Source organism: Silurus aristotelis (assembly GCF_946808225.1).
Source record: "Silurus aristotelis genome assembly, chromosome: 6".
NCBI classification, from domain to species: Eukaryota; Metazoa; Chordata; class Actinopteri; order Siluriformes; family Siluridae; genus Silurus; species Silurus aristotelis.
In genome coordinates this window covers 23,876,773-23,904,712 of record NC_139579.1, presented here as the reverse complement: position 1 = coordinate 23,904,712, position 27,940 = coordinate 23,876,773, and the positions used below count along the sequence as shown (strand labels likewise).

General features: G+C 38.8%; 1 protein-coding gene across 2 annotated transcripts; it reads right to left on the bottom strand.

Annotated features, from left to right (window-relative positions):
- Positions 1-487: 487 nt before the first annotated feature.
- Positions 488-27,381, bottom strand: spred1 (sprouty related EVH1 domain containing 1). Of its 2 annotated transcripts, XR_014534236.1 has the most exons (7): positions 25,851-27,381; positions 12,379-12,559; positions 10,301-10,469; positions 8,717-8,763; positions 4,538-4,693; positions 2,859-4,448; positions 488-2,759 (listed from the first exon to the last, which is right to left on the bottom strand). XR_014534236.1 is itself a non-coding variant. In XM_083545598.1 (6 exons), exons 1-6 carry the CDS (start codon positions 25,880-25,882, stop codon positions 3,795-3,797), a joined length of 1,239 nt encoding a protein of 412 aa, XP_083401724.1. In that variant the 5' UTR covers positions 25,883-26,722; the 3' UTR covers positions 488-3,794. The 2 variants fall into 2 exon arrangements, 1 of the variants encoding a protein (XP_083401724.1); XM_083545598.1 differs by having other exon boundaries at positions 488-4,448; positions 25,851-26,722.
- Between the last annotated feature and the right edge of the window lie 559 nt (positions 27,382-27,940).

The following is a 27,940-nucleotide window of genomic DNA, read 5'->3' as shown; positions in this document are numbered from 1 at the left end:
TAAGGTTTCCACCTGCAGAAATGATGCTCAGTGGATGTTTTTAATACCATTCTGTCAGTATATTTCTGAAATGCTCGAGCCAGCCCATCCAACACCAATCATATTAATTATGGAATTCTCGTCCAGCATCAGAATGTGCAAAAATACGTGACCATTATTTGATGTTCCTGATTTGTATCTGCATGAGTGTACCGCAATGCTACTACATAATAGGCCGAATAGACTGGATAATTACAAGAATGAGCACAATCCTACTAAAGTGGTCGGTAAGATATATTTGTTGTTTGGATGTACATCTCGTTATCATAAATATCTGCTTATCATCAGTGGTTTAATCTTGCACTTGCATTGTAGAACAATACTTAAACACTGGCATTTTTGTTTAATAAACAGTCTACTCAATATTGATATTGTTGTCCTATTGCTTACTCGTTTCCCATTTGTGAATATCGGTTCTTTAACAGCCACACACACTCGGAGCCAAAAATACATTAAAACTCACCTTTTATTATGGTAATGTTATTTTATATGTCAAATTACAAGTGTATGATGTAACATAAAAACAGTTACAAACATTTGTATGCATATTTACATTATATATTTATGAAACTTAACAAGCTACATCTGTATAAAGAAAATACAACTATGACATGAGTTACTGAACTATAAATATTACATCATATACTTGGTATTTTTTTCAAACCATGATACAAATACCTAGCTGTGTATAAATCAATACAACCATAGCAAGAGCAGGTTAACGATTCGGATGGAAATTCTGATGGACGTGAGGCACTTTTTTTTTTTTCGAGGTTGTCAGTGGGTGAAGCAGATGGCACTAAAACTCAACAGATGCAGATAAAGAACCAGGCAGTGTTCATAGTGGAATCATCAGAGTACCATTTATACGGCAATTACCATAACACAAATGTCTTCACAACTGCAAACTAATCACGTGAACTTTACATCATCAAGCGCTATGGAAAAAGGGGGGTGGTGGGAATAAAAGCCTAGCTACATGTCAGTGCACCAAAGCATCGAAGAATTCCAAAGAAACCACTAAACTGCTGTGAACATAGTTGCTGTTGTTTTTCCTCTCTCTCTCTCTTTTTTTTTTTATTTTTTTTTTTTTATACATTACACTGAAATGACAGATTTACATAAGCATTTCTCTAAACAGTAAAGAATGTTCATCTTTTATGCATTCCCAAATGTTATACACAAAGTCCAAGAGTTCAAAAATAAAGGACTAGCAGCAAGTGGTTAAAAAAGAAAAAAAAAAAAAGAAAAAAAAAAGAGAAGACGGATAAATGCAAAGTTAACGGCAAAGTGGAAAGGAAGCAAAAGAAAGCGGACAGGTTGCATATTAAATACAGCACATTACATGTGGCTTCTCCGTGCTGCTTAATGCAGAATGAAACTAGGCATTACAGTTTCTGTTTACAATATAATTGTATGGATGTGGCATATTCTACATGTCCTCTCAGCCAGCAAGTTTTGTTAAGGTTCATCAAACCTTGGTTCAGCTTGCGACATTAAAAAGCGATCCGATACAATATGGGAAGGTTAAAAAAAGAAAAAAAGAAATAAGAGAAAGGACACATAAAAACGGGTGTGCTTAACAAAAAGATGAACAGTGAACTTTTTTTTTTTTCTCAAATAGTTTTAACAGTCAACCATAGCTGAATTTTATTCCTCTTAGCACAAAATTAGTGATTGTTTCTAGCAGCTTGATATGATAAAATCTTGGAGAAATGGACTGAGACTACTATACCTTCTCTAGCCTTCTTTCTGCATTACAAAACTAGAGAGAAACTCTAGTTTATTTTTATTTATTTATTTATTTATTTAAAAAAGCTCAATCTTTTTCATCATGTACGCCCCCTACTTTCAATGTGAAATAATACTAAAAGGTGACCTATGTACATAATGCTGTCAACTCAAGCTTATAGTATATAAGACAGCAGTGATAAATACAACTCTCTCTTTTAAAAATTTTGAATGGGATTATTATTGTTGCTTAAATATAGTGTTACATATTTACATAAGATTTTTGAGTTTGGTACCAAGATTAACATCTACAATATTAAAGTGTCATATCACCTACTTTTATGAATAGATCTAAGTGTTTTTTTTTTTCTCATGGAAATATATTTGCATAGAAAGTAAAGTGTGTTGATGTTAATATGCACAGGGAGATCAGAGAACTGGAGTATGAACCGCCTCGTACTGGCCCTTTTTTTTGGAATCGGGACTTCATTTGGGTATTTTTTTTTTTCCGTAGAAAATGCCATGTATAATAATTCCTAATAACGACTTGATGTTGGATTTGTGAAAGTGCAGACCTTCTTTGAACCATGTGATTTATAGTGTTGAGAAAATTTTTTGAAACATGTCTGAAATCAGGTCAGTTTGTGTTTTTTGTTTTGTGCATTGAGGAATGAAGAAAAGTAATGCACAAACTCGAAACTATGACAAAGACTACATACGGGATGGAACAGAAAACAAGGACATGAAGCTGTAACCAAAGCTTGGAATTGAGTGCTTTTTTATAAGGGGCATTTGAATAAAGAAAGTCAAAAACAGGGATGTCCAGTTTAAAATGAATACAAGTGCCTTGTTTGAGAAAAGAAATTGGACACCCTTTTAACTGTGATCGTTAAAATACCAAAATGTGTCATGTCATCTAATAAAAACTTGCTGGTTGAGCACCATTTCAGCTTGAAAAACAAGTTAAATTTATATGTATATATGTATATGTATATATATATATATATGTATATGTATATATATATATATATATATATATATATATATATATATATATATATATTTTTTTTTTTTTTTTATTTATTTATTTTTTTTTCAGATCAACGGGAAATGGATTTAAAAGTGAACCGGTTCCTGGACTTCCTCCTGACTAATTGGTCTCTTAATCTATTGCTGACCTTCAAATGGAAATGAACCAGGAATAGATATGGACAGCTGTATTATGTCTTCAATCGCTTAATGCTGGAATGCACCTGTGTGGTCCAAATAATTTTGCAAATCAAAGAAGGATAAGTTTTAAAACATTAGCACGATTAATAACAAAGGCTATATGTCAAACTACCCTTTCAAAATGACCATCTGTTACAAAACAACGAAAAGAAAATGCAGGGAAAAGAAAAAAGAAAAACACCCATCACAGAAATGAAACTCTGTACTGCTAAAACTTGGCCAAAGTGTTTTAGTGTGGGTGCCATTATTCATGAGGGTTACCATTCATGGGAAAAAACTTAACTAGTGTTTGTTTTCTTTTGTCTAATAATTACACAGTCAGCGAATGATCCAGTCGAAAGAGAAGGCCACTTTAACCCTACTGCAAATTCACAAAAAGCAAGAAAATATCCCTTTTAGCATACCCATACAGCCGATCCTCTGTATGCACAACCAGTTTTGTTTTCTTTGTTATAGTTTTGATCTCTGTACAAAAGACAACATTCCTTCACAAAGGTTGCACACTATTTGTAATTAAAGTCTGACATTTCTTTGTCAAGTGACTTTTTTTGGTCTCTTATTTAATTATTTACTTTTGCTCATTTCGTGATTCGAGTTCATTCCGTAAAACGCCTTCCCTTCCGTAACGAGCTCCGTGATGTGAGCTTGAGAGCCCAAGAAGATCCGGTCATTGGCTTCTGCTGCTCTCGGCCAAATCAAATCTCCAAAGCCTCCGATGTGGCGGGTGGAGCACCTCACCCACCTCAAGGGGTGAATGTAAAAAGAAAAGTGTGTTGCTCCCCTATCGGCTCGGCTCAGCCGGCGGCCTTGTGTTTGCCGCCGCAGCAGTGGCAGGCCTCTCCGCAGTGGTGACAGGCCCGCAGTGGTGGGTAGCAGCACATGCAGGGAGCGATTATGGAGAGGCCGAGAAGTGCCAGCCAGCGCACACAGAACTGCTCTTCACTGGAATCGCACGAACATGGGTCCGAGAAGTCACCCTCCGAGTCGGACATGCAGTGGTAGAGCATGCTCTCTGCACACAGCATGCAGCTCACCTTGTAGATACACTGCTTGATGGGGTCGGGTGCATCCTGGCACTCCCCGCGCCGGTTCTCCTCGTGGTTAAACATTTCGCGGCAATATATGCAGCGCGAGCGCTCGCCGTCCTCCCGCCGCCTCCGAGACTTCTTAGACTTCAGTAGAGGCGAAGGCTGCTGAGTTTTGATCGAGTCCTTGGTGCCCATACGATGGTCAGAGCCTTCCAGAAATGAGTACTCACTTTTCTTGCTGTCCAGTTTGGTGAACATTGTGGAGAAATCAGAGTCGTCTCGCTCGTTGTCCTGCTTCCACATCACAGGGTGCCTGTAGTCCTCATACCCACGAATGAGGACGTCCTTACGCGGGTTGATCCGAACAACCTCTTCTTCGTCCATGTGAAAGCTCACATGGCGTGTCGAGGAGAAAGAGACCTACAATGATACGAAGCACAATACATTAACAGGAATGGAAGACAAGCACCAAACATAAAATTTCAAGAAATGCACAGGTTTCAACTGACCTGCGGGGGCAGATAGCGGTGACTGGGGCTCGAGAACTCCTCGAATGGCTGGGTGCGCACATAACAGCTGCGGAAAGGCTCGGTGGACACCACTCGGCCGTGCGGAGAGAATGGCTCTCTAATGGGTGTGCAGATAGAGGGAGGCTCCTGATTAACCTGCAAATGAAAAATCGATAATTACAATCTGTGATTACATGCATCTTCCCTCACAACAAATCAACTCAATGCTATAGCCAAAAAAAACAAAAAACAGCTATGACGTCTCTTTTCTTCCACCAGGGGGAGCCTGACATCCAACAACACCACTAGCATGGGAACATTTTCCAGAGTACTTGGACTGTGTTGTCCTTGCAAGCGTTCCCAGACACATTTTAATACGTGAAGATTCTGCAAGTATGCCCTTATCAAACACAGACACCTTGAATATGCCAGATAAAGGAGTTCAGAGAATAGGAATGGAGTCTTCATCTCCAAAATTCGAACCAAATTGCTCCGTCCTAAAAATATTCTGTTTGTTCATGATAAAAGAGCAAATAATGTAATGTTGACCTTGTTTTAATATATACATCCTGTTAATTACCACTGTAGCTGTATAGTTGGAGACTACAGATGTTTTTTTAATGATTAATTTCCAATCTTTTATCAGTATTCGTTTCTAACTGCTAAATTCGTTACTACTGCTGTTCGCTAGTCATTTTTGCTTGATGGACTGTTTTTAATCCATAAGAAAGGTATTTAAAATTCCAGCAATGCTGCTGCACCTGTAACACCAACCAATGCTACTGCCATATCCCTCCTGTACTAACATCTCATCAGCAGAGGTTCTGGGGTGGTCTCTTTCAACTGATGGATGGGGTCAGGGGAGCTGACAAATTGTGCATAGCAACAGATGTGCTACAGTGACTAATTATACACATACAAAAGGAAACCATTTGTTAGGTGTAGCAGATAAAATGGGTGTAGCTAGTAAGTAGGTGTACCTCAAACAGGAAATGGTTTGTATACAGTTCAGAAATGTATGCTGTCTAACAGGAGGTTATTCATCCTCTGCATACTCGTAGAATGTTGCCGAGATGCAGCGTTTAAACATGGCACAAGCAACAAAGTGCCGAGCAGCTTTGTGAGTCTGGTGCGAGTTAAAGCTGACCACCTTTGCCGCAACGCAGGAGGAGGAAGTTCCCGAAAAGCTCGTGGAAGTGGGAAGCTATCATGAGGCTAAAAAACTGATATCTAAATTACAGCGTGCGCGTCGGTGAAGCCGCATGAGCTTGCCGCTTTTAGGGCAGGCATCTCTGCCCCCCCCAGCACACACACATATACACACACACGCCCACACGTGCACACACCCACCTACATCCAGGTTTTTCTGCTCTCTGCATGTGGGGGAGGCTGCTGGCACTGGTTAGTCAGTGCCGTGTGTAAAGTAGCCCACGCCAGTGTTTTAACACACAGCGGAAATCTGGTTTGCTCCCAGCTGCTGCTACAGTAATTACTGTCCTGTGGTTGCTAAGAGATGCTTCCTTTGACATCCCCCCCTTTTCTTTTAACACAAGTATGCACACACACACACACACACACGCACACACGAGTGTGAAGAAGGGCAAAAAAAGGGAGTGAAGTGAAAAATGGAGTGGAGAAAATGGTGCATGCATGTGTATGTTCGAGAGATAGAGAGCAAAAAAATTGGGAGAGAGAGAGAGAGAGAGAGAGAGAGAGAGAGAGAGAGAGAGAGAGAGAGAGAGAGAGAGAGAGAGAGAGAGCGGCCAATGGGTCTGCCGGGGGAATGTCATAAACCAGCTCCAGCTGGAGAAACGCAGTCCAGAACTTAAAAAGCCAGATGACAGCTGTGTGCTCGCGTGTGTGTGTGTGTGTGTGTGTGTGTGTGTGTGGTGGGAGGAAGGGAGGAGAGTTAGCCAGTTGAAATGAGAACCAGACTTGGAGTTCCTTTTAAAGCCCTTGCTGCAGAGTAGCCTGAGCCAGAGCATATGCAGGGGCAAATCTGGTTGTGATCTACCCACAGAGCACTGTGGGAGATAAGAACTGAGGCCTGGCAGTGCACCAGCAGGAGTAGAATGCACATTCGCTCGCTCTCTTCCCTTTCTTTTGTCCTCCACTTTGCAGACTTGCTCTCTCTATTCATGGCATGTGTGCACAGGTCTGCTTATCAAATACAAAGTCACACGTAATAGCTCTTTTTCATGTGCTCTCAAGGACTTGCAACAGTTTGAAGGGTTTTTTTTTCCCTTCACAGAACACAGTCTTTTGTCTTTAGGATCAAACCACTTTAAGCAAAAGATTAAAACCCGATGCAGAGCGATCGCACATACCCGAAAAAAATCTTAAATGTGCCGCTCTACAAAAATATCCTTAACAACATTGGCAATTAACATAAAAGACAACTTTTATGGATGGGAAAAGTCTGCTTAATGATAGATTTGGCAAGGCATGCTCTACTTTTCCGAGTTTACAGCCTCCCCACAAGATGATTTTCCTGTACACAACTTCCTTACTTAGGGAGGGAGAGGAGACAGCAAACAAATTCTTGGCTCAAACTAAGATGGCTGCAATCACACCAGGAAAACACACACTTGGCTCCCAGTGGCCAAATCTTCAGGCATTTTCAATCTATTCAAGACAAGGGAGCCATTCATCTTATTTGTGCACTCTTGATTCTGAAACTTGCATTATTGTTTATCCTATTTCTTTGCAGCACCCACAAGATTTTGGAGAAGTCGGCAGGAAATGACGATCACGATTCCCAAGAAGGGAAGGGTAATTTCAGGCGAGAAATGTCAGCTAATAAAAATAAAAACGCGACTTAAAAAGCTTTTTTTGTGTTGCTTTGGAAGACCACATTACCTCTCTTTGGTCAGAAACCTGTTTGCTAGTCGCAGTGGCTCGGTGCAGGTTTGTGCTTTGGCGAATGTGTAATTGTTTTGTCCATGCCGTTCTGGAGGCTGAGGCGTGTGAATGACTAAGTGTTGTGCTGCGTCCTGGCTCTGTAACCCCAGCACTGTGCTGGTGAATCACCATGGCTACATCCTCAGTGGCTCCCCGCATCCCTCCTCCATTCTCTCGCCGCCTAGCAACAGCAGCGCCATTGGAGCCGACGCATCACTGATCCTAGGTAATCTCCACAGCCTTTTTCTCTATGAATGAAGTCAAATTCCACCACGGTTGAAGACTGGGACGCAAAAAAATGGCCATAATCTGTCTCACTATATCACACCCGCTGAACATGTTACAGGATTTACAGCTTTGTGATAAATAGTGAAAGCACAGTGAAAAATGTTTTTTTGCCCCAAACCGGAAAATATCACTGTACATTATAAACATTTATTCTCTCGTTGATGGAAAATCTCTCTTTAAACAGTACACATTGACATGAAAGATTCACAAAGCCACAGCTTTCTGGAAGTGGGGAAATAAAAGAAATTGTATTTTTTTATATTATATATGTAGATAGATAGATAGATAGATAGATAGATAGATAGATAGATAGATAGATAGATAGATAGATAGATAGATAGATAGAATATATATATATATATATATATATATATATATATATATATATATATATAGAAAGAGAGAGAGAGAGAGAGAGAGAGAGAGATAGAGCGCAAATACTATAGATAAGTTTCATATAAAAAAGTTCTCCTAAAAGAAGCCCCATGTTTTGATAAAAAAAATAAAATAAAATAAATTCTTCTGAAATGAACACTTCTAATGTCAAGCTTCTGAACTCGTCCGATAAGCAAATATATATACAGTCGAAAAGCAGTTACATGCAGTGATGTTTTGAAAGCGATTTGTGGAAAAACAAGTTTTCTTCAACAGTTTGTACTGACCCATATCTATCGAGTCCATAAGGAGGAATGCACTGGAGACGGAAGATTAGGCCTGTCCACGGGGGAAAATTTCATCACCACCCATTTGCGAAACTGAGTCACGTATCTGTTGACTGCTACACGCTTCTGCCATACCAGGTGCTGATTTCATTTCACACAACATTTGCTAACAGAGGATGGAACGTTCTTTGCTCATTTTTTTTTCCCTCCCAGAAACCGACCACTCAAAACGGGTGCCAAATGACTAAGGGGCATTAGGCAGGCGTTGTTACTACCTCTCAGTCTGCTAAGCCATGGCCACTCCGCATTAACCTTGTATTTAACCCACCTGCAATCCATCTTCATGAACCTCTGAGTCACTGTACACCGGACAGCCTGTAAGCAGAAAAGTGAATCAATGAGTAATGTGCTCATGGACAAAAGGGATACAGATAACACATTCTCTAAATGTATATGGAAAATGCAATTTAAGAATTTATCAATTCATGCACATTCATTCGTCCCCGAGTGGAAAATTTTAATAAGAAGATGTTTGGATTAACCAACTAAGACCTTTAAAGGATTGTGCCCTTAAAAGACAAAGCAAACAGGAAGAAGAGTTTCGAGGTAAATGACTTTTGCAGCTTCATTGAGTAAAAACTAATATCTCGCCGTTTAACGATATAGAATCACCCCAAACCTTTAATGTGATTACCAGATCAATTACAGCAGTCATGACCTGCCTTTGTCTGCGCCAGCAGATATAGAGGAGAAAACGACGAGGGCAAGTGACAGAACGACAGCGAGATGGAGCGCAGCTTGGATGGGAACGGCTTTGAGTTTCCTGCAGCACGACTCTGCCGGTGCCAGGCCACTGTGCTGGATGAGCCATGTGCCTGGTTGCTATAGCAACAGCACCCTGCAAAGCTGCCACGCTGCGGTGCGGGCAGTGGAGCGATGCAACAGGAATACAGAGGAACCTGAGCGAGGCATTACACAACACAACCGGGCCTGAAATACATGAAAGCAGCCCACCCCATCTGCTGAGTGTGCTCCGAACCGCAGCCTCCAGAATATTCCAGCAGAACCAAAGCACAGCTCATAGACATCATGAGAACAAGAGTACGGACTGGACTAACACCCAGGCTAGCTCTTCAGATTATTCTTCAACACAGGCTTCTTGTGCTGAGACTGTTTGTGCTCATAGCAAGAGTCTTTCTTTGACTAAAAAGCATACAACTTGCTATCGTAGACATTTGGTAAAGAATACACTCTGTACCAAAAGCTGCTAGACCAAAAATCAACCACTCCCCTGGTTAAACTGGTGTTCCCTTCTCCACACTACAGATTCTGTTTCCTCCCCCAGGTGACCACACCTCCTTTACCTGCCAGCTACCCTTCCCTTCACGGTTACCTACTCTTGGCTTGCATATATCTGATTCAAGATAACACTGCACTAATCAGGTTCCCGAAAGTTGCGCCATGCTCTGCAGGCATTTTAAAGTTAATTAGACAAATTTGGCTATCTGGGTTTCCGATCTGGTCTGGGGTTTGGCTGATGAGGTCTCCTACCCTGCTGCTGGACTGCACTTTCATGTAGAAGGAGTGCACACAACGCTGTTTTATTTTACATCTAATTCTATAGGTTGAAGCAAACCAGCTGCAGGGATGAGTCTGGCCAAAAGAATAAAAATGTTGAGTCAAAGGAGAAGGGACGATTTCCAAAGCTGGACTTTTGACATGTTGATAAACGAAACACTGGTTCATTATACCAGCTCTTATTTCATCTCACTGATTCTGCAATCTTATACAACAACTCCAAGTGCATGAGACGATGAAACAGGTAGTAGAAGGGTAGAAGGACTCAACGCTGCATACAAGTCTACACACGTTTCACTGTTACTAAGAGATTATAAAAGGAGCGAGGACAAACCTTGCTTTATGTCCTCCAGGGCTCGCCGTATCCCCCGGTCAAACGCTCTGGCATCGGCTGGACTCTGGAAAGTCAGGCCAAACTTCTTGTTGTCGATTCTCCAATGGTGAAAGATAGGGTTGACTTTGTTGTAGACCAGGTCCCTCTTTATGATGCACTCCAGCACAACCTAATAAGAGACACTGTCAGATTTCGAGGCAGAAAAATACTTGGTATACACAGTAAAGAAATATATTGGATTAATATTATATAAACACTCATCATTAGTAACAAAGTTTCTAATAGCTCCAAGTTTATTGACAGTGTAACTTGAAAAAACCAGAGACAGAACACATGCAGTCACAAAGTGTGAGTGCACAAAGGATTATTAATAATAAGAGCTTTTGATCAAGATCCAGCCCTTCCCCAGATTAAATGAAATGAGAAACGCCTATTAGTCTCTAGGGTTTGAGTGCCAGTGTGGGAGTCAGAGAGAGACTCTACATTAGAGAAGCAGAATAGGAAAAAACAAGCAGTAACATCTGCAATTCAATTCTTAGTTCTCATTTCATAACCCTAAGAAATAAAAGGTCAAACCCTAAAACAAAAAAAGTGCATGTCATGATATAGTTTTTTTTGTTCAGATAGGTAATTGCCGTAGCGGGTGAAGTGTCATGGTGAGACCGTGTAACTGCTGCAAGTAAAATGCATGCAAAGCAAGCAGAGAAGGAAGTATCGCTGTTACAGGAGAAGACGCCATTCAAACCGTGCATTCCAACAGGCAAAAAAGCACGGAGAGCAAATGCAGATAAACAAACTGTGGGGGGAGGGTCAGCGGAAGCACAGCAGACAGAAAAGGATGAAAGGCAGAAAGAGATGAAAGGAAGAGCGGTTAAAACAGAGATATAAATGGAATTCCAGTTGGTGTGCGGACGACTCGTTTTAGAGCCACTGACTCTGACACTAGACTCTGATATCAGTCTCTGCTTGATTGACACGGGGAGAGAACAGGCAGATGATGACACAAGCACGCACGCACGCACGCACGCACGCACGCACACACACACACACACACACACACACACACACACACACACACACACACACACACACACACACACACACACACACACACACACACACACACACACACACACACACACACACACACACACACACACACACACAACCTTAGGGAAAAGAGATATAAAGCAGCCACCATACTGATACACTCATCTTGTTTAGAAATCAAACCAAACCCGAAACTAGTACTGCACCCTACATGAATCCCGACCCGTTTCCTCTCTACTTTCCGAAGGATGGATGTAATTCAGTGACAGATTAAAGCTTGTCTGAATAGAGAGAGAGAGAGAGCGCACAGAAGCCCATTGGTGGGCTATATTCGGCCTGTGCTGACTCATCAGGACACTCTGTGCCGCATCGCTACACTTGGAGGCAGATTCTCTCGAACATCACAGTTACTGCCATCTCTCGCTCTTTCTCAGTGGATTTCAGACAAAATGCAGATCAATTCTACCCCCTCCCCTCCTCCCCTAAACACGATTCTCCTTCAGCTAAAACACATGAAGCGTCTCAGCATGGACCTGAACATGCTGAGACATGCTAGTAACAAAACACGTCAATTAAAACTGATAAGTGTTTAATAATCGGTATTACTTTACCCAAGCAGATAGCCCTCTATTTAATCATCATTTGTTTATCTAAGCAGTAATTCCGTGTTGATGGCACTCATATTTGTAAATACGTGTATTAATTAGGATTATGTGTAATTGCTCTTACTGATTTAAAACTCCATAAGCCTACAATGTGCAGACAAAGGAAAAAGATTTCTCCTATTGGCTACTCCTACATTTTCTTTCTCTAAACAGCTTGTCTCCATTACTGATGACATCAACCGGCGTCATGCGGCGCACTCCTATTTTGAGCTACCTGCCCTGTGGATGAGTGCTAAGCAGCCACTTCCTGTGAGCGCTGAGCATGATGATTTCATCTCACGGCCCCTTTTCAGGAGGATGTGCGTCACTCAGACGCGCAAGTCCAAAACGGACCAGGCTGAGCTCCAAAAAGCGGATGCTTACCAACTTGTCTTTGAGTCGCTCCCCATGGATGAGATAATCCACACTGTTGGGGCTGTCTGAGTCGGTCCGGGTAACTTTGTGTACCGACACGCAGCTGAGGCCTCCGCCTCCCAGAGGCAGCCACCCGCCGCTGGAGTCATCGCGAGTCATGACCACTGCTCTCACACGCGCATAACTGTCACTGCAAAGGCAAACACACACCATCGTTTTAGAATCAAGTTCGAGAAGGAAATAGCTGTTCAATACATAGGCTAAGTGTGTAATCATGATGGTCGCTAATTCTGGTTTCAAATACAATTCATGATTAAAAACAGGGAGATTGTTAAATGTTTACATGTGTTCCATGAAAACCTGGTAAATTATCCACAGATCAACTGTTTTTTTCTTTCTTTAACTTTCACCTACTACATGTGGGAAGCAGTTGTTCTCTTTCTTGCTTATTGCTACTTCGATTAGATAATAACAACGTGAGTCCGGAAATGACAAAGGTCACCATTTGACAAACGCAGCTTTTTATGGATCCTAGTAATGTATTAAAAGGCATCAGCCACTTTTTTTTTTTTTTTTTTTTAATAGATCTGTAACATTTATACTTTTTCCAATTAAAGTCAGCTCTCTGGTGGGACATGTTTTAAAATGACTCTCTTCTGCCAATTAGGACACTAAATTTGCCATTTCCTCTTTACTGGAACAGGATCTATGTTTTCCCCACTGAAGGAAACCTCCGATCAGCATTTTGAGAAACCAGGGAAGGTCACACACATCATCAGTATGAAACACACATACTTCCCGATCCTGATCGGTTTCTATCCTGCGTTTATATTTGCTTATCAAGCTAGTCCTCCACACACTAGCAGTGATTCACGGTTTAACATGTAATAGTAAAAAAAAAGCTTAACATCCAGGATCAGTTCCAGAAAAAAAAAAAAAAAAAAGAGGGTAATAGCTATATAAACACTGTTACACTGGAAATTTTTTTTAGAAATTCTGTCTCTAAAGAGCGAGTCGGTAAACGAATAACAGCTGTGACAAAAAAAACTAAAAAAAAAAAACTAAAAAAATCTCTATAAGAGGAAGAAAGGGTAGTTTCAGCATTAGGCAAGGTTTTCATCTTAAAGCATTTCCATTCAAACAACACTTTACTTGCACACATACTGAGGCGTCTGTGACCTACAATGTTTCAGATGCATAATTCTATTTAAGAATCCTACTACACTGCTTTTGAAGCACTCAAGTAAAGAAGTCAAGCTTGATTAGTCAAAAAGAGCAGAAGGCAAAAAAAAAAAAAAAAAAAAAAAAACCCTGACTTAACCTAATGGGACACACTTCCTTTCAAATCCGCCCATCCTCACCCCACCCTTTCATGAGAGCAATCTCTTTGCATTGCACCACACACACACACACACACACACACACACACACACACACACACACACACACACACACACACACACACACACACACACTGATGAACACAGAAACAAAGGTTGGGTTTTTTCCCCCTCAATGTTGAGAGGGCAGAGTTCAGACGGAAGAGGCTCAGCCAAGACCAAAATTCCCAAAGAGTCCAAAGCTAGTCTGCTGGAAGAATGACTACATTTCCGAGAAAAAAGGAAGCGTCTATTATAAGCTGGAATATGGGCTTTTCAGGAGCCTGAAAATATTTTACACTCACACTCCAAGAGCATCTAATTAATATGTCCACAGATCATTAAAATAGGTTTAAATTGTGTGTAATAAAAACAGCAATGACATTAGATTTTTGTTAGAAGAAAAAAAAAACACGAGCACATGGTGAAGAAGAAGTATGAGGTGAAGTAGTATGAAGAAAAAAACTACAAGCACAACAACAAATATATCTCATAACATTAAAAAATAAGATTTTTGTATTCTCTGAAAAGGGACTTTTGTGTACAGAGGAACTTTTCAGGTCACATATTTCCCTGGTTTGTCCTCAGTCAAACCCTGAGAGGATTTTTTTTTTTACATTCAGATAGTTTCGACTTCCCTAAAAGAGCACGTGTAATGCATTTAATAAAAAAAAATAAAAAAAAAAGACTACAGACTCAGCAAGAAGCGGCACAACCCTTCTACAAAACAACCAAAAAGGAAATGTTATCGGTTTCATGTGTTCAAATCACTGCCATTTTGTCACAGCGTGAACACACAGATTTGGCTGTTCATCTTTAACACGTACAACTTACAGGGCAAAAATCACACCACCACTGCGAAGGCGGCTGGTGTGACGCACCCGTGCGTACGTGTTCCCCGGTAAAATGAGTGAGAAACGACTTCTTCGTTTCTTGTAAAGCAAATTAAATAATTAAAAGTTGCTCTACAGCGATTTTGGGGTTACCTAGAAGCAAAGAGAACTCGGTCTCAGGATTTACATTCATGTGCAAAAACTCCCAGCATGTGAAGCACTGCTTTGAGTGCATGTGTGTGAGGCCTGACCCGGGATTCAGGGGGATCCAGGGCCAGCCGTTTCCTGGCCTGATTTAACGAGGAGGAGGAGGAGGAGGAGAAGGAGAGCAGTAGGATGTGGCCTGAGCCCTGGGCTCCTGCCAAGTCAACCCGAGCCTCTCCCCCTCCCACTCCACATCGCACAATGGCTGCTTCTCTGCTGAAATTTCACGTTATTGGATACCAGGCCTGGATTTTTGTGCTCGCACAATGTCTAGGCAGTGGAGCATGCTGCAGGAGAGACATGCTCTGCAAGCTAAAGCTGGAAAAGCTCCTCTTTTCATTAGCATCAGAAAAGGGGAAAAAAATGTCACCCTTCTTTCCTGCACCAAACCAAAGAAGGCCTGTTCAGCTCCGCTGGCCTATTTCCTTTATGGAAAAAAGAGTAGAAAAAGAAAACACATTGAATAAATCACCATGAGAGTAAATAAAAGGTATTTTCAAACTCATCACCAACACTTGTGCACTTGATTTTTCGAAGAGCAAAACCATTCAACTCAGTAAACGTTCGCTGCTTCTTAAGATTGTGCATGTTGACATGGTAAATCAAACATTTCAATTTTGAATTGGCTGAATTGGCAGTTTATAAACCATCACCAAAAAGACATTATGGAAAGTGAGGACTGGGAAGTTTCTCAGTGGAGGTCTAAACCAGAAAAAGCGTGTATTTAAACATAGACTATGCTTTAAACAGATTAAAAAAAAAAAAAAAAAAAAAGAGAAAGTGAAAACTTTTTCCTTTTACAGAAGGCTCCAAGCAGAACCCTTTCAGAATGCTAGAACCATTAAACATTAGAAAAGCCCCTAGTACCAAACACAGCTGCGTGGGCAGGTTGTGGTATGGTTTTGCCCTTCAACTTCTTACTGTTAAAGAAACGTGTGCGTTAAATCTGGTTAAGATGAAACCTGTACATAGACACATGTTCTGACTGACCGGTTTTAAAACACAATTTAAAAAAAATGCTTTTTTTTTTTCTTTTTAGTGGCACTTCCCCCAAGTTCCCACAATTCTCTAATCTCTGGTACTTTTTTTTAAGGCCTTGTTCTACTTTATTTGTAAAACTTAATTACACGTGTTTTAGGGACGTTCCAGAATGTAAATTGAACACATTGTACATTGTGGTATAAAATAGAATAGTATAGTCAAACATACAGCTAAGCTACAGCATTTCCATTACATTTGAAAAGGTCATGTGACCCACAACCACAAAAAAATCTTTTTTGAATTGTGAGGAATCAGACTGGACTGTGATGCATAGCTGAGTCATGGCACACATCCGGTCTGCCTGTGGATGCTGGGTTATTCTTGTGGAGAAGTGTATTTGCATGTTTGTGTTGTGACACAGTAAGAGATGTGGTTTCTGTGCCAGCATGATGAACAGAGGTGCACTAATAGAGTAATCCAAAACAGTCTGTTGAGCATCAAGTCTTCACATGAACTGATTGGCTCAGATGCCAAGTGTGTAACAGTGTGTTAGATTAAAATGTAATATAAATGTACATAATTCTTCAATGCCAACCTGCCAAACTGTAATTGCTATGATTCAGAATTGCAAAGCATCATAAAAATGTATATGTTCAGCAAGATAAGAGACTCTTGAGAAGGGACATGTCTGCATTATAAATAAATATTAAGTTATATAACTAATACAATTATTAATTATTATTATATAAAAATGAACAAGTTCCACTTCAGGTTAGCTAGATAATGTCACGCAGTAGAGAACGTGCTTGCCAAATTTGTTAGTAAAAAACAAAATCATATGCAGTATAGTTTTATAAGTTTTATATTCATTCATTCATTCATTCATTTTCTCCCGCTTATCCGTATTCGGGTCGCGGGGGCAGCAGTTTTATAGTTTTATATACTTCTGCTAAATATTAGGGGTGTAACGGTACCTCGGTTTTTATTTAAGTTTGGTTCAATGTCAGTACAGTTAGGGGGAAGAAATGCAAAACACGAAAATGTTTGTCGTTTTTTTATAAATGCAGTTCATTATTATTTTATTATTAACATTTGTGATCAACATTTAAACAGTTTACATTTTAAAAACTATTTTAAATAAAATGCCTGCTTGGTTAAATAATACATAAAATAGTATTTTATAATATTTTATAAAACATTATAAAATATTTTAAACAAAATATATTTAATTAACAAATTAATGCAATACAATTTTGTATTATATTTATTAATTGAATAATTTATTAAATAGGCACAAATTTATTTAATAAAATAAAATTTTATTAAATAGTTTATATTTTCTTAGACCCCATTTGGGTAATACAGACCCATTATGTAAGTGTGTGTGCGCGCATGTGTTTGTTTTACATTTAATATTTAATTTTCTAAAGTTATGATCTACGTTACTGTTCTACTGATTTCAGCATACTTTAACAAATGTCTTCATTCTTTCCATCCTTCATTCATTCGCTCCCTCGATATGTGGAATTGTCAGGATTTTCTCTTTTTAAAGACAAATTCTTGAAACTGGACATAAAACGCTAAAGAATCCATAGCGCTAACGTTAGCTGCTAGTCACTTCCTGGTTAGCGGCTAATGCTAGTGCTATGGATTTTTAGAGTTTTCATGCCTGGTATGAAGTGAGTAGCCACAGTGGCACTGTGCTAACTCTCATTTCTTTTTTATACCCGTGGAATAGTTTAAGTTTAATAATAAAAAAATACGTTTAAACTGCGAGGCGGAAACTAAACTTTAAACATTCCTGGGGGAACTCAGATTTTTACTATGTTAACATGTAAAAAGGATTGCATTTGGTACACATTTGGTACAGAAACGAAAGCCCTGTACCGAAAAATTTCGGAATGAATAAGTGTACCATTACACCTCTATTTAATATACAAATTACATACATCTAACACACAAGTAGTAATTTTCACCATTAACACATTCCATACTTCTCCATTCATTCCTACATATGCGGACATATTCACGTTATGAGTGTATTAGAATACAACCACCTGGCATGGCCCCCTCACATGCAAACGTTCAAATGAGGTGCAGATCCACATTTTTTATCCATGATCATATTGCCACTGTGGACTCTATCTTTTACCCTAACATTGGTGTTAACCCAAACTGATTTAACATCTGAATTCCAAATCAAATAAATTCGATAAACTTGCAATATTGCATATTAAAATATGATTTTAAATGTAGTTGATCATTTAATTGTACTTAAACGTGCAATTAACTTTGAATGAAACAACATAAGCTCATATAACGGTGGTTTATTTGTGAACTTCGGGAATTTACAATTTACTTCTAGTAAGCCAAGTGTAACTCGGTAATCAAATAAGACAAAAAATGTAAAAAAAAAAAAAAAAAAAAAAGTTCCAGTCTTGCTGTCTAAAACTTGGCCGTCTACACAAACAATAAGAGTCTAAATTTTCTAGATTTTCTAAAAAATGAAATAACCTATAAACTCTTTAATTGTAACCTTAAATATATTCAGAAAAAAACTATCATAAAAAAATATTGGGACACCTGATTTTTCCACCATATGTGATTCTTTCCCAGACTGCTACCACAAACTTAGTAAATTGTAATGGCTGTGGTGGCATAACATTTTCCTTTTACTTAAACTAAGAGACCCAAACCTGTTCCATGACAGTGGCCCTGTGCCCAAAGCAAACATTGTAAAAATATGGTTTACATGGTTTGGAGTGGAAGATCTTAAGTGGCCTGCAGTAGAGCTCTGACCTCAACCTTTGGGAATAATAGGAACTCTGACTGCACCCCAGACCTGAACCTATATCAGTACCTGACTTTACTAACACCATAATTCATCAAAAAAAATTACTTCTATTAGTAAAAGCAGTAATGCTCCTGGCATGAAGACTTTTATTTTTTAATCTTATAAAGTAGGTTCTAAATCTGGGGGTAAAACTATAGAAAATATTAAGGCCCTATATTCACAACTGCATTAAATTAGTATTAAATGTCTGCTAAAAAACACATTCTTCTTACAACTGCATCTTACAACAATGTTGGCTAACTAGCTATAATCTAGGCAAATGATGCAGCTAAATGCATTGCAAATCTTAAAGAATGAGTACAAGTTTAAGATGGCGGCATGAATTACATCAAGGCGTTCCATATGAAGCAATAACGATCAGCAAAACAACTGCCAAAAGGATAACGCGCCCAGGGGGTCCGCCAGATTTGGCGCCATCGATTTTCTGCCTCGCTCTGATACTATCCCATATTTTGGGACCACAATCCTGACAACAATGCTTTAGAGCCCAAACGCTGTGGTATCGCAATAAATCAAGGCCCAGGGTTTTGTGTATCGAGAGCAGAAACTTCTTCTCAACATCAATCAAGCCACATATTGAGATGATCTTAATTTAAACCGCAAACATTTGGAAAATTAAAACCTTGCACTACGTTTACAGAAAAACCAGAACCACAAGTTTGGACTGCAGCAGCGTGGCTACGAGCTTTGATGTTAAAGTGCTCTCCAGGGATGCAGCTCTAATCGACAGAGTAAACGCACAAAATGCGGCACGAGCAATAAAGGACCGGGTTCTTCTACCATCTCACACGAGAAAGAAAAAAATGCCTCATAACCCCCTTTTACTAAGTCTGGTGATGTAATTAGCATGACTCAACAAAGTCCAAACTTTTCCTATTGCGTTCATTCTGTTACTAATGTCAATAACTCATACTCTACTGTATCATCACATCATGCTTATTTTAGCTCTACTGTGAATGAGCCAGTTGGGCCATCCAAAACCACAAACCAGGCTTGATATATTTATATAATAGATGCAATAGAATTGTAACACAATTCTACTGTCTGCATTGGTTTGGTACTCCGATATCTGTAGCTGTATTTAGTTGTATACTCAAAGTTGACCTGGCCTAAACCAGAAGGAACCATACCACCATATCCAATATGCAAACACTTATGGTGAAAACCACAGTGGTAGAAAAGCCAGCACCATTAGTGTGATCTGAGAATTCTGGACTCTGGACGTTTCTCTTTACCTTAGCTATATTACCCAAAATCAGAACCTACCAAACATTTAATTTTTAAATCCACACTTTTTATTTTGTTTAGCAATACTTTCTAGCAAATTTTCTAAAATATTATAAAACTAATAGACCAAACCAGTAGTTTAAACCATCGCTACCCTGACCAGGCACTTGCTTAGCATGAATGAAGGAACAATGTCACTCCACAGTGCAGGACCACATGTACATGCTCTTTGTTTGTCCTGCAAGCTTCATATTTGACCGTTCCCACTCACATGACCTTTTTTTTTTTTTTTGCTGCATCCCACAGGATCCCACTCTTGACGCACATCTCTAGTCTCAAACAGATGTCCTGTGAACTTCTCCGGAAAGAAAAAAAAATTTATGAAATAAATAATTGCGAACCTCCTTTTCATACCCGTTACGAAAACATTAACTCTTCAATCAGAATAATGGGTTCATTTTCGGTTACATCCCTAATAAGTACTATATTCACATGGCAGGCTAGTACATACCAGGAGTGCCTCGGGTAAAGAGCATAGCATTGGTTGATTAATTATATGCTAGGCTTCTGAAAGACTTGGGGGAATTAAATGCTCATGAAACAACTTGGCAGTGATGCACAATTCACAATCTTCCAACAAAACACAAGATGAACACTGTTATATGCAACACACTGTAATATACATCTGCGAGCCGGACTGGCAGCAAGCTATCTCCCTGGAGCTGATCTCACGATATAAAAGCTTCAGTTTTTATGGGTCTAAGATGAACAATGATGCTAATGATACGTAGGATGATTAATTACAGGACAGCTGTATCTACGCATTATCCATTGTGCTCCTTTGAACATCCACTGAAAACATCATAATCAAATGTGTTGTATATAAAATATACATATACTAGGAGTGCACGGAGAGAAAAAAAAAACTTGTTTTAGCTGTTTGATGGAATACAGCAAGTATGTGCATGTGTACAAGCTCACACGTTTTCAAAGAGTTTGGTGAGCTGATGTACAGCACAAGGCTTTAGATTTACATCTGTAGTCTGTTATGCCTGTGGCCTCCTACACAAGAACACAGGCTTAGCACAGCTGCAGCTTAATCAAGCTCAACACACACACACAAAAAATTTACACAGCTTAGAATGCTGAAAGCCACTACAAAAGATGATAAAACAGGACTTCATATATGTAAGTAAATAAAGGTGCAATCAATACTCAAGTAATCAGATAGTTATTTATTTTATAAAAATAAATAAATAAATAAAACAGGATATGGTTAAATCAAATTAGAACCAAGCCAGGTCATTTCACAAAATGATATTACAGGCATGTGACATTCATGCTCTTTGCTTGCTCTGTTCCTTAAATACAGAAAAAAAGGAAATGAGAGCAGCTTGAGGGAACTGGTTCAGTCCTAACTCAGTATTCAAGTTTTACCATGGAAGCAGTAACACGTCTACAAACTGACACAAATTCACTCAAAATGCCGTATTAAACCGAAAACAAAAAACCATTTGACTCTCACAAAAATATCTTTCAAAAACAAAACTAACAACCAACTGATTTAATTCCTTATAAACTTTCAACTTATGTTGCTTTAATATAAGAAGCCACCAGACACATAGCATTATCAAGCTTCAAGGAAAACGCTGCTAATCATTCACTTCCCACACACATCATGCACATACGTCAGTCCAAAAACCCCATGGGATTTGATATAAACCGCACTTTTTTTTTTTTTTTTTTTTTTTTTTTACCAATTTCACCAATTCACTTACTTTATTAAACATGTCAAATAGAAGAAAACGCCAGCAAAACCAAATCCTTTTAATTTTGATCAGAACACAACTGTCAAAAAGCACCTTCACGGGAAGTACACAAGTTAGCGATTTAAACCACGGCATCGAGAAATCTGAGCTGTGAAATATGCCTTCGGGAAAGACATGCCTCGGTGTCTCATCTGAATCATCATGAAAAGGTCACTGGAATTCTAAATGAAAACACCTGGCTGAAATGAGAGAATTAAGAGCAAAGTGACAAAAGTGTGTGACATTATGTACTTTCACTATTAGTTCTTTAGTACATTTCTGGCACCATTTCAGAATTTTCATGTTGACACAGAAGCGAGACAGTGAGACATTGAATTGATAAAAACCTGACACTAAATAATCACCTTTATGTACTTTGGTTAAGTCATCATAAGGTGTGACTCTCATATTTAGGTGACTAAGTCCTGGGGGGGAGGAAAGAGGAAGTACTAAATGGAAACAGTTTTTTTGAATACTAATCAAATTTCTTTTTGATCCTAAAGTTATATAAAAATCTAGAAAGCTCAAGCATAGTCATTTGGCTATCTGATCTGTGTGTTTTTTGTAAGGTAGGAATGGATCCTTGTTTTTGCTTAGCAGGTTTCTGTCACACTAAATCATCAATTTTATTTTTGCACACTCATTTTTCAGCCTCACCAAAACCAACCAACCAAAAACTCTACTAATACTATGAGCGTGTTAAAACAGCAAATGTTTCCGTCACTCATCGGCTATATGAATGAAAGGCTGTTTTTAGCTTGACCACAAACTGACAACACAAATGACATGTCATCAGTCACTACCCAGCTTACAGACTCCAACTGTTTATTTAGGTCATAAACATATTTGTATTTTTAAAACTTTCAAGGTATCTACTTAAAGGATCTCTAAGAAAAAGGGCCTTTAGTGTTTGCATCAAACTTAATTTTGCTTCTAAAACATACAAAAATATCGAAACAAGGAAGTAGAAGTGTCCTACAATAAATTGGTCTCACACCAGTTTACTGTAGGACACCACCACAATTGACTTGCCCTGGTGTATAGTGCTGTTGTACAGCACTATGAATTTACACACTACATTAAAAACAAATAATTGTGCAGTAGATGAGAGGATAGATCTGGAATAAGTGTGATTTAAAAAATTTTATTTGTAAATCTTGTGCAACCAACAGAATAATCGGATTGTCCCGGCTAAAATTAATATGTATGCAACCCTCAACTTAGAAACAGTAAAACACCATAAAAGGCACCCTCTAAAATACTGCGGAGGTAATAATAATATTTATGTCTATAAACAAAACCTAGCCATCCATGTGTGTATGTAATTTGGCTGATCTGCATTTGAGGCCTACTACACCTGAGCCAAATTTTAGGATCAGGAGCATTAGGTGTCATTTTTATTTTGACAAAAGAAATATTTTGAAATATTGGGTTAATTTTCTAGTTGAGTTTAGTTTCTGTTGGAATACAAAGACTTTAACACTCTTTCGAAGGAACTACAAAAGAAGCTACATGGCTGTGTAATGCAACCGACTTCCCATTTATTCCACACCATGGTAGTTATTAAAATGTAAAAAAAAAAAAAAATTTATAATAATTAAAAAAAAAACATTTAAAAAAAGGACGTTTGGGTTTGATCAGGAAAACAAACGTACAGCAGTGTCAATAGAACATGAGATGGGCACAATTTGGGACAAATGTATTAACAACACAGTACACAGTGACTGGAGACAGCAGAAAAGTGAATAAACACCATGTTTATCCTGGTTCTCCATGTGGGTGTAATGACTTTAATTATTGTACAAACACTTTGTATAGCAAACAAACAACACATTGAATGAATTCACAATTTTAGATTACATAACCTGAATTGTACGATAGAAATCGTTAATTAATCTGAAATCAGAAATTTCAAAACCAAACAAACGAGGAAATAAAAGTGGATTAGGAACAAATCATAACTTCAATAAACTAACACTTTCAATACAGTGATATGAGTAATAAAAATGTCACCATCCCCATTAATTTTACTGTTATTTTGTTGTCTTTGGCACCACAGTATAAATTAGCCTCTAGTGTCAGTAGAGCCATCATGGGTCACCAAGCATCTTACACACAAACGCAGTGCAAATATGGGCAGCCTATATTTGTCTCTGATCCATTCACCAATATCTAAATATTAAAATAACATGCAATAATACAAATCACAATCTGTGCGAATTATTATTACTGTTACCTAACAGCTTATAACACCGTTGACTTCAGTACAGCAGCCCAAAAGCTTATGCATAGACAAAACTACACCGTAATAAAGACAGAAATGCAAGATGTTAAGGTTTTGCAAACTACACTGCACACGTACATTAGGTTTGAAGCGGAAATCAACACTGCGTCACAAACGAGATGTGTCCTTAGACATGCAAAACACAAATATGTATCCGTTTTCGTTTACCAAGTATTATCAACTGTATAGACGTTTGAAAGGAATCACGTTGTTCGAGAAAAAAAAAAAAAAGATTTTTTATTTTTTTTGCTAAACGAGGGCATTGTTTGGTTTACTGTGCTGTCTTTTTCCTGACCACACCAGCAGCATCTGCTGATCCTCAGCATTGCGCAAAATGACTGCCTCGACCAGGGGCGGAAATAAAAATAAAAAAAATAAAAATATTTTATGATATATATATATATATATATATATATATATATATATATATATATATATATATATATATATATATATATATAGCAATGACTATTATATACATTTTAAATATAGCCATATCATAACATCATCTATACATGATCAATTTGAATTGAAACAACAATATCATTTTAATGATATATGTGGTAGGACATGAATAGTTTCAAGGACACAGAGTCTGAAACATGCATCTGACACATGGGGGAATAAATGGCGAGGGAACATGGGCGCACCATTGCCATGAAGCAGAGAAGCGCAAAAAAAAAAAAAAAAAAAATCTCCATTGTGCATGTAGAGTGCGGCCATCAGACCTTGAGCTGAACAGCAAAACCCATTAGAAATGTACGAGATGTGCCAAGGAAATAATCAGCTCAGCAGCATGCTCGCTGTGATCTTTGTGTGAGCCTCCGGTCTTTACAGTAGAGCGGAGTGTGAATGAGCAGCCAGGTAGTTTATGAATGGAAGCGGTCACGTGACCGCAGCGCCTCCCGACCAGCTTTTCCTCACTGACTGTCAACAAGCGATCAGCCCATTAAAAAAAAAAAAAAAAAACACGGCATATACGTGGAGAAAAAGCTCCAATACTTATAGAACGACAGCTCGTTTTACATTACGTTACAAATTCAATTGCGGATAGTGTCACTAGAGATCGGTTTGAGGGTCAGAAAGTGTCATTTTGTCGTTTTTTTTATGAATGAGGAGCGCGATATGCAAATGAGCGTGATTGAGAAAAATATGGCGTCCGCAGCCTGTCTGAGCCCTGACACTGCGCTAATAATCCTGTACACTCAAATAAACAACAGCGTCGCCTAAATGACTTGTTATTACACCTCATCGATGATATAAGGACACATTTTCGATCCGGCAAACACCAAGTCGTAACCATTTCATATATATTTTTAAAAATCGCTGTACAAGCTGGACGAAAAGCACGACACATTGGGCTCCATGTTCCATCGCTCAGGACGAGGAGGAGGAAGAGGAGGAGGAGGAGGACTTCTTTAATAGAGAACATGTTTACATTTTTCCAAACTGCCATCTAATACTAATATTGATCACCCAGCCATTACACTGGCACAAATACCAGTTCAACCAACATGATCCTAAATATGATCTTATTTCCCACATGCTTTAGGTTTTATAACAAGTCCTATAGACTGGGTATTACCTATTTAAACACAGAGCCCTGAGGACATTACATGGGCCTTCAAATAAACGATAAAGGACTTCATTGCAAACAATTAGCATCACCTAAAAGTACAAATATATTTTGATAAATGGCCTGGGAAGCCTTTAACCTCCCTCTTATAGTCGGATCGATCACCTTACAAATAAATTAAACATATTTCCTGTCATCTACACACACATACACATACACGTGTGTGTGTGTGTGTGTGAGTATACACGAAAAATAAAAAACATGGTACATGATGATTAGATATAGACCAGATTCTCAGCCTTGGATCCAATAGAGTTGAATGTATGTTTACTCACTCGTTGTTTGGATTTGCCGGTTCTTCGCTCATTTTTTGTCCTCACGGGGATCCAGATCCTGCAAACAGCATCGGCGACGAGGTCAAGGCGAAGAAACAAGTCGCAGAAATCACCATTTTTCGGAGGGTCGCGTCGAAACGCGGTTATTCACAAAGCCAGCGCCGGTCCGACGGGACGGCGGCGCATTGCTGGAGCTCCGCAGCTCCCACGAGCCAATTCACAAGGAGGAGTGGAGCCGCGGCCGCTGAGTCGGACCTTCCCAATGAATAAAATCCATCTGCGACCGAGTGATCATCCTTCAGCGTCCTCTCTTCTGTGATCGGTCACCTATTCCACGGGGTCTAAAACCTAACAAGTGCAGCAGAAAATCTAATAATAAAACTGCTCTGGTTTTGGAATATTGTGAACGGGCAGCTAGCGACCGAGCTACTCCCTCTCTCTCTCTCTCTCTCTCTCTCTCCCTCTCTCTCCCTATCCCTCTCTCTCTCCGCCAACAACTTCTTTCAGCCAACACTGGGGACACAGAAAGCACCAGCGCCTAGCACCATTGCACCTCTCTACAGCATGGACCCACACGAATAAAGATCCGAATAACACAGGGGGAAAACACAAAGATTTGGAACGGACTAATAGAAAAAATACACCCAAAAACAAGTGAAAGAAGAGCGGTGTGGAAGTTCACAGGATCTCCTTTCTCTGCACCAACTCCATTTTCAACTCGGCCGACGCGCTCGGAAAACTGGGCGGAAGCTTCGGCCGCACCACGCCTCTGAAATCCTTCCGCCTCAAAGTATGAATAAGACATAATTAGCCAAACATCCAACTGTTTTTTTTTTTTATCATAGTGTATTTGTCGTTTACACCATAAGCAAACATTTTGTCAAAGTGATTTCTATCGTGTTTGTTTCAGCGCAGGAATGTTTTTTTTTTTTTTTTTTTTGTAAAATGTGCTCAAATAGTTCCCTTAGTTCCCAAAAGAAGTTGAGGCGTGCAGGCAGGCAGGCGCGAGGAGGAAACTGCTTGAGGATCTCTAGCTTCCATCATGCAGGCGGCTATGGCGACTCCACATCTACTTCTACATTTAATTCTCATTTACAGCCCATTGTTGCATTTTAAACTATTATGTAAACATTTTTTTTTAATCAATGGCAGGGTGTAAAAGTCGGACATAGAAAAATGACTCATTAGAAAGTAAAACTTGCTCTTGTAATTATGGACCGGAAGCAGCCTTGCTAATGCAAAGGAATGGCAAAAGAAGCAAGTGTTAAATAGCCTGGATTACTGCAGTTGTTAAAAAAAACAAACAAACAAAAAACAGACAAAATGCAAAATATGAAGGGTGTATTGGTCTAAGGAACAAATCATTATTTCAAAAACTATCAATAATTAAAAATCATACACCCCTGAGGCCTCATGTGCAATTTGCTCGTTTAGTTATGCTACAAAGAATTGGGAGAAAAAAACCAAAAAGTTTACTTTTATATAGTTGTATTGTATGCACATGTAAAATCATGAACCTCTCATTACATTTCTAAAGCCACCAACATTAAATGGACCAACACTGATTCTCTGCAATTGGCTCGAACACTGACAAAAGGAAAACATTTTTACCATACTTAGAACATTTATTTGTTCATCATTGCTTACTACCTGATAAATTATTTGCTGTTAAGTGCATTAAAAGAGTTTAACATTTCACCATTTTGGACTATACAATCATATACAGTAATATCATATGATTATGTAGATTTATATGCTTTTGCATTACTGTGGGAAATCGAGCTAAAATTCTTATCTGGTTGTCATACAGTAGATATTATCTGGTTACTATTTATCTGGTGAAATATACAACAGTTTAAACCACAAATGCTGTGTGTGTTTAGTAATAGTAAACCAGTCATGTCCACATCATAGACAATCATTTTAGTTTGGTGTACAAAAATGTGTTTCAGTATACTGTAGATTTAGGATGGTAAAATGTACTATTGTCATTTTACAAGTAGCCTTAAATTATATTTATTGTTGTAAATAAATGGAATAAGTCTCAATATTTTAAACTACAGAACATTATACTTATTTTCAGAATTTCA

What these genes read in the sequence shown, in the direction of transcription:
- spred1 (XM_083545598.1), bottom strand. Translation starts at nt 25,882, where the DNA reads ATGAGCGAAGAACCGGCAAATCCAAACAACGA. An exon ending in CCGGCAAATCCAAACAACGA is followed by an intron (nt 12,560 to 25,850) that starts GTGAGTAAACAT and finishes TTGCCTTTGCAG; the next exon opens with TGACAGTTATGCGCGTGTGA. An exon ending in CCTGGAGGACATAAAGCAAG is followed by an intron (nt 8,764 to 10,300) that starts GTTTGTCCTCGC and finishes TTCTGCTTACAG; the next exon opens with GCTGTCCGGTGTACAGTGAC.